The sequence below is a fragment of the Charadrius vociferus genome, unplaced genomic scaffold (genome assembly GCF_000708025.1).
Source record: "Charadrius vociferus isolate BGI_N301 unplaced genomic scaffold, ASM70802v2 scaffold529, whole genome shotgun sequence".
Taxonomy (NCBI): Eukaryota; Metazoa; Chordata; class Aves; order Charadriiformes; family Charadriidae; genus Charadrius; species Charadrius vociferus.
Genome location: NW_009650172.1, coordinates 1290389 through 1297201, shown reverse-complemented (window position 1 = coordinate 1297201; position 6813 = coordinate 1290389). Strand labels below are relative to the sequence as shown.

Below are 6813 nucleotides of genomic sequence, written 5' to 3'. Positions count from 1 at the left end.
GCAGCCACCTGCCCCGCTGCCCCCCCCCGGGCTCTCCCCCCACATCACGGGGAAGCCTGGACTAAATGGGGTGCAGCCTGCGGGGTGACAATGCCTGTTGGAAATGCTGGTCCCATACAGGACAGAGATGGGTCCCCCCTAGATCTCTGCCATCTTCCCACAGCATCCTGCCTCGTCCCAAAAGTTGTGTCCCTGCCTTGTGCCGGGTCCCCCCTTGTGCCGAAGGCGACACTTCTACAGGGGAAAGCTCTGAGTCCCCAGCAGACCTCGGTGCGTTGCTCTGCGCTCCTTTGCGGGTTAACGTCTAGAAATTATCTGCTGCTAATTATTACTAATTTTTGACGTGCTCATGCTGCTTTAGCGCCCCGCCATTGGCCTCAGGGGTTGTTTGTGCAGTCGGATGTGCCGTGCCTACTGGTGTCGGTGGGTTGTGGTTGCTGGCGGGTGGCAGGGGCAGGAGGAGAGTCGGAAAGGCCCCACGGTGCTGGCATGTCCCTCTACACGGGCGATCCTTTGCAGGGGCAGCTGTGAGAGCTCGGCTGCTCGGGACCATGCGGCCAAAGCACAACCCGCTGCTGGGATGTGTGGGGGGAGCAGGCGCGGAGCTTCCCCAGCCTCGGAGCCAGTAAGTGCCTTTATTTACCGCACTTGCAGGCTCCGTAGCATGGGAAAAAAAAAAAAACGAAACAACAAAACCCAAACCCAACACTCTTCTCTATGTCATAAGATCAGACACTTCTGGGCTGGTTTGTGACTCTGAGATCTCGCAAGAAGGGGCAGAGGAGAGGGCACAGCAGCCCAGAGGCTCCAGGTGTTGAGAGCCGCACATTTACTGAAATGCGGAAATTTAAGTCGGAGTCATTTGCCCGCAGACACCTCCCTTCCTGCACTTGCCCACTCTCGAGTTGTTCTGCTCAGCCTCGTGGCGCTGCGCACCATGGCTTCTGCCCCATAAAACAGCCCTGCTGCTGTGACTAAATTGCAAATTAATCCCGAAAGCAACACCAAAAATCCCCTTTATGGCCAAAAAGGGGTAAGGGCGGACATCGAGCCGCTCCTGCCCAACTTCTTGTGTACAGGCTACCAAAAAACAGGGGGGGAGACCTTCACCCTCCCGCTGCCGATGGGTGGACTTGCTGAGCTGGTCCCTTGGGGTTGCTGAGGGATGGGGGAGCGCTCAGACCCCAAGGGTGAGCCTGGGCAGACCCGGGATGCACATCACAGGGCTGGGGGCTGTCATGGGGCTGGGGGCTGCGGAAGCTTCTGGGGCCAGTCCCAGGTTGGAGGTGACCTTGGGGAGCCCGTACTGGGATGGGTCTGGTGGGCGGACGGCATACCAGGCGCCGCTGCGTGCCCCGGGGGAGGCGGCTTGGCAGCCTCGTCCTTCGGTCGCCGGTCTGCGGGCAGCGGGGCGATAAGGAGGCACGGGCGCAAGTGCTGCGGTCAGAGCTCGTCCCCGAGCTCAGGCACTGTCCCCCGGGGGATCCCTTCTCCTCCGGTTCCATCCACCTGCTCGCGGTCACCGCTCGCCCTTCGGTCGCTCTCCCAAGCGTGAGAAAGGCCAAGACGCCTTCCCCAAAGATGAGGGCTGAGGCTTGGCCACCTTCCAGCGCTGGGGTGAATTTATTTTGGAGATATAAGAACTATATGTAGCAGCAGGAGCCAGGGAAAGGTCAGGATGCAAAACTCGAGGCTGTCAACGGCATTGAAGGGTTTGCGTACGGTCTGCGGCACAGATCTGACTGTACGGGAGGTGATAGCCATCTTGTAACACAACCGTCGCCGGAGGAAAAACAGCAGTGGAGACCAAGACAGGTCCCACGGACCTGTGCCAGCGTTGCTCTGGCAGCACTGAGCATCTGCTGCAGATCTCGGGGAGGTTTTAGGGTCACGGACCAAACCCTGGCTCCCCTCTGCACAGCCACAAAGCAAAACCTCGTCCCCGGGAGCAGCGTGGGGATTTAAACGCTCGTTTCCTGCCTCTTTGTGATTTTGTTCCCTGACGGTAACGTTGCGTGGTTTAATTGCTTAACACACTTGTAAAACAGGAAAGGAGGAAGAAAAATACAGTACAAAACCCCACCTCACGCTAAAAGCTGAAGCAGGGGCTGCGGCTGACCCAGCTGCCCGCACCGCACCGGCCGCCTCTGCACGGGCGCTCCCCACCACAGAGACCTTTTGAGATGCCTCAGGTTCTGCTGGAAATCCCAATTAATCCATCCATAAACAGTTTTCCTCCAGACCATTAAAAATATTTAGTTCTAAGAACACGGATACTTTTTTTTTTTTTTTTTTTACTGTTTTAATAGCTAGAAGGTATTTTTTGGCAGAAGCCTCCTCAAAGCCAAGAGGTTTCCATGCTGAGACCTTACAGGATAAGCCGCGCTGCTGACGTCCCGCACCTGCAGGATGTTTTGGGCTTCTTCTTTCCCGGGCCAAAGTTGTTGAAGCTGGAGCAACTCCCAACTTGCTCCTTTCACACACAGCGGAGCCCGGGACTGTCTTCCAGCTCTCCAAAATGTGCCAGGCGGTATCAGAGCCGTCGTGCCGCTCTGGAAGTGGTAGTGGAAGGTGCCCCTATATCTCAGTTTTCAGCCACATTTTGGGTTTCACCTTGGCTTTGGCGGTGGAGCTCTCATCCCAAAGGACAATTGAGTGCTTAGGAGTAAAATTAGCTCTAGAAGCTATTTTAATTGCTGCTGGAGGTAGGAAGGGTGCCGAACTCATAGCTTCAGGGCAGGTGTTTGGATTTGCCGTCGGGTTCTGGCATACCTCTTGCTCCCTTTAGCCGTTTCTAAGTTCAGTTGCAGTTGTCTCAAATCACCCTCCTTGAGCGGCCGAGGGGCTCTGAGGCCCCGTCCCGCTGGATTTGGGGCATGGGGGAGATGTGAAAGTGCCCTGGATCCGTGCTGGGGACATTGCTCATGCTAGGGGGGGTGACCAGGGGTGACCAGCCCTGGGCTCTCTGTCCTTGGGCATCGCCTTCGCCAGCGAGCGGGACTCATGCAGAGGAGACGGTTTGCTTTGGGCGGGTGAGGTTTGAGGGTGACTCCTGGAGGAGGTAATAGCATCCCATTCCCAGCAAAGCTTAGATCATCCAAAACCCCTGGGGGCTGTGTGACCCCGCCATGCCAGGATGGTCCCCCACCTCCGGCGCAGCCTTTGCTTTGTCACAGTAAAAGATGGGAGGGGGGTTGAAGTTCCTGCGATGCCCCTGGGCTTGCAGAGCCTGACTGTCTCATCCACCCCCCCACCAGACTCCAAAACCCACGAAGGGACACGGGGTACATTAAATAGCCGGGGGGGGGTGCACATCAGCATGAGATGGGTGCGGGGAGGGGGGCAGGCAGGGCACCCTTTGCAGGCAGGGCTGCCGGGGCTCGGCGGCATCCTGGACCACCCTGCATTTGCAGGGCGAGCCGTGTCGGCGTCGAGAACAAACCCTGGCAAATCCCAACCGCCTGGTGCCTCCTCGCCCCGCTGCCTGGGCCGCGTTCAACGCCGCCGCCGCTCACGCCATAGAAGGGAAGATAAAAGCCGTGGCTTCCCAGAGGCTCAGAGTTTTCCTGCTCTCTCTGGCAACTGCGCTTTCCCTCCAGCTTCAGAAGGGGGGAGGCGGGGAGGGGACGCCTGTTGGCTTTGCCTCGCTTTTTTTCCCCAAGCCAGGCTCCCTAATCTGGTCTGTATTTGGCCACGCTGCTGCGACAGCACGGCCAAGACGGGGTGCTGCCAGCACAGCGGGGTCCCCAGCGCCCACCGGGCTGCAGAGCTGGTTTCACGAGGGACGGGTATTTTTAGGGGAGGCTTTGCCAGGGGCTGGAGAGTGGTGACACATCGGCAGGTGGATTCCCTCGCCCACGGTGCACCCACACCCCTACCCATAAGCACAACCCGGTGATGGGCATCGGGGGCAAGATTTGCCCCGCGACGAGGAGGCAGAGCTGCGTGAGCCGGCGAGCTTTGCTTCTATCTTTTCAGCAACAGATAAAAATATAACCCATCTCTTTGGGGTTTTTTTTTTCCCCTCCCTCCTCCCCAAGTGAATAAATTAAACTGCCAGCCCTCGCCTGCTGCCAGCCGTGCACGGGGTCGGCATCGCCTCTGATTTATGGTTATTTTTCTTTTCTCACTGCTGCTCCGGCACGGGCCGTGTCAAAGCCCGGTGGTGTAAAGCAGCAGCAGAGAGGTGTGTTTGGGGGGCTGCATGGTGCCAGTGCCAGGGGAGCGGGCTGACCCCGAGCATCCCGGGGCAGCGGGGACAGGGCAGGAGGAGGGTGGCAAGGAGGTACCATAACGGGAGCCCTGCCAAATGCTGTCTGCTCTTCCCCCACCAGATGTATTGCCGCCGGAGCCTATTTTGCAGCAGCACCATGTCAGGGGGGGTGTGAGCATCCCCCAGGTTTTCCAGTCGGTGGCTGGCAATACTGCGCAGCAAAGCGGCCGGGACACGGCAAATGAGACAAGCTGGGAGCTGCCTGGCAGGCGGCACGTGCGCACCCACGGGTGCTCGGGGCTGGCAGGGGGTCGGGGAGGGCCCGCTGCTGCTCGAGAGGCAGTGTTTTAGCAGGGCTGAAGCACGGTCAGCGCAGGGTGTCTGGCTGCAGGGTGTCCTCTGCCTGCAGCCCCCTGCTCCCCCTGTCTCCCCCTGCTCCAGCCCCCTCTCTCTCTCTCTGACAGAGACAGCTAAAAGCCCAGCAGCAGAGGGGACTGCCTTCCCAGGAGCTCACGGCCTTGAAGACAGAGAACGGTGAGAAGAAAATGTGTGTCTCCCCCCGCCCTCCCCGTGCTTTCTCAGCGTGATATTAAGAAAGTAGTAGGACAGCCCCCAGGGCAGCCAGCCTGCGCCGGGGCTGAGGAGGATGGGGACGATGGCTCCAGCCTCCACATGGCGCTGGTGCGGGCAGGCAGAGATGATGGCATCCCTGAGATGATGGCATCCCAGAGATGATGGCATCCCTGAGACGATGGCATCCCAGAGACGATGGCATCCCAGAGATGAGGGCATCCCTGAGATGATGGCATACCAGAGACGATGGCATCCCATCCTCTCAGGCAGACAGGTCATCCTCAGGGCAGAAAGCCTAATGAGCTGTGTCCTCTCTGAGCCTGCCAGCGCCATCCCAATTAGCGCTAATCTGTACCAGTGAGATGTGGGGGGGAGCTATTTGTCTAGTGGGAAGAGGACAGGGGCTGAACCCAGGCCATCGCGCTCGCAGGTGGGCTGCCCGGGACATCCGATCAGCCCGGTTAGCAGGATATGGCCGGTGCCATTTCAGCCACGTTTGCGTTGCAGCCAATGCCACCCTATTGCCTGAGGATGGGAAGGAGAAGGCAGAGCTGCGAGAGGAGAGGACGGAGAGCACGAGACTCCTCCAAGGCCAGGAGGAGGAGCGGCTGCGGGATGCTGGCCGGGCAGGGACCACGGGAATCGCCCAGGATGTTAACATCCAGGTCGGTCGAAAAGGCGGGTGCTGCTTGGGGGTAGCAATCAGACAGGGAGCGTGTGGCCAGCCAGGATTTCCCAGGCAGCAATCATGGACCTGGCACGCACTGGGCTGAGATCTCCTGTTTTCAGGAGGAGGAAGGGGTTAGGAAGGAAGGCTGAAATGGTGAGGGTCATGGCGGGGGCAGGGAGGGCCAGAGCATCCCTTACGTCGGGACAGGTGGGGTTTGTCATCTTCCTGCTTCCCAGGTGGAAAAGGGGAAGGAGCTGGAGCTGGAGGAGCAGTTTGATGCCCTGAGGAGAGTGCACGCAGAGGCCCTGCAAGGTGCGTGCCGGGACAGCTGGGCTCCCCGCAGCCCCCCGCCTGCTCCCCCCACAATGCCGATGCGCCTCCGGCTTTGTGTGGGGTTGTGGGGATGCTGCCCCCCCTGCTCCGCAGCATTGTGGGGCTCAGGTGGGGCTTGCTGCCCTGGTGTCCCCACGTTGATGACACTCAGCTTGTGTCTCCCCTGCAGAGCTCCAGAGAGCACATGAGCAGGAGAAGCTGCTGCTGGCAGAGTCCCACCACAGGTCCCAGGCGGCCTTACAGGTACCCGTGGAAAAATCCCTGGGAAAGGGTGCTGGTGGAGCGCTAGAGGACCGTTTGCTCACTCCGCCATGGTGCCCTGAGCTCCTCAGCAGCCACCTCAGTCTCTGGTCCGTCTGGGGACCACGCAGGCTCATCCAGCCCTGGGGTTATCGGGGTGCCGTAGCCCAGCAGTGCCCCTGCTCGGGAAGAAATCCCAGACACGTCCCATCCTGCTTCTTCCCTGGCTGCCCTAGGAGACGATCCAGGCTCTGAATTCCCAGCTGAAGTCCTTCCAGGAGAGGATGAAGCGGGTGGAGGAGTCACTCTTGAGCACAGACTACAAGAAGCACATCCAGGTGAGACAGGGGACCGGTGGCCTCTGCAGAGGGGTGTCAGGGAGGGGACCGGTTCCGGGGTACTGTCCCAAAGCCAGGGGTGCTTCTCTGATGGACCCTGAGGAGGGGGTGGTGGGGGGGCAGAGCCGGGGGGGCAGAGGACAGCTGAAGAAGGGAGCAAAGCCTCATCCCTGGGAGGTGCAGAGGCTGTTGAAGTCCCTTGAACACAAATGATGGGTGAAACGTGGTGCTGTTTGGCACAACAAACCCATCCTGGCCCGTGAAAGGTCCCATCTGAAAGCACTGGCCCACGGGGGTCATGCATCGGGGGGAGAACCACAGCAGATGCCCCGAGCGCCCACCCCGCTGCAGCTGCTGCACCCCCTGTGCCCCACAGGAGCACGGGAGCCCGAGTCCCTTCTGGGAGCAGGAGCTGGAGAGCCTGCACTTTGTCATCGAGCTGAAGA

At 59.8% G+C, this 6813-nt stretch overlaps 2 protein-coding genes across 2 annotated transcripts in view; one reads left to right on the top strand and one right to left on the bottom strand.

Annotated features, from left to right (window-relative positions):
• GM2A (GM2 ganglioside activator) overlaps positions 1 to 939 on the bottom strand; it is an 11181-nt gene extending 10242 nt beyond the window's left edge. The window contains exon 1 of the mRNA XM_009892637.1: positions 895 to 939. Within this exon, the coding sequence (XP_009890939.1) occupies positions 895 to 939 (45 nt within the window). The remainder of the gene's footprint in view (positions 1 to 894) is intronic.
• Positions 940 to 1311: 372 nt separating this feature from the next.
• CCDC69 (coiled-coil domain containing 69) overlaps positions 1312 to 6813 on the top strand; it is a 7159-nt gene continuing 1657 nt past the window's right edge. The window contains exons 1-7 of the mRNA XM_009892636.1: positions 1312 to 1551; positions 4678 to 4747; positions 5294 to 5439; positions 5693 to 5768; positions 5959 to 6032; positions 6266 to 6367; positions 6744 to 6813. The exon at positions 6744 to 6813 is cut by the window's right edge and continues 50 nt beyond it. Of these exons, the coding sequence (XP_009890938.1) occupies positions 1312 to 1551; positions 4678 to 4747; positions 5294 to 5439; positions 5693 to 5768; positions 5959 to 6032; positions 6266 to 6367; positions 6744 to 6813 (778 nt within the window). The remainder of the gene's footprint in view (positions 1552 to 4677; positions 4748 to 5293; positions 5440 to 5692; positions 5769 to 5958; positions 6033 to 6265; positions 6368 to 6743) is intronic.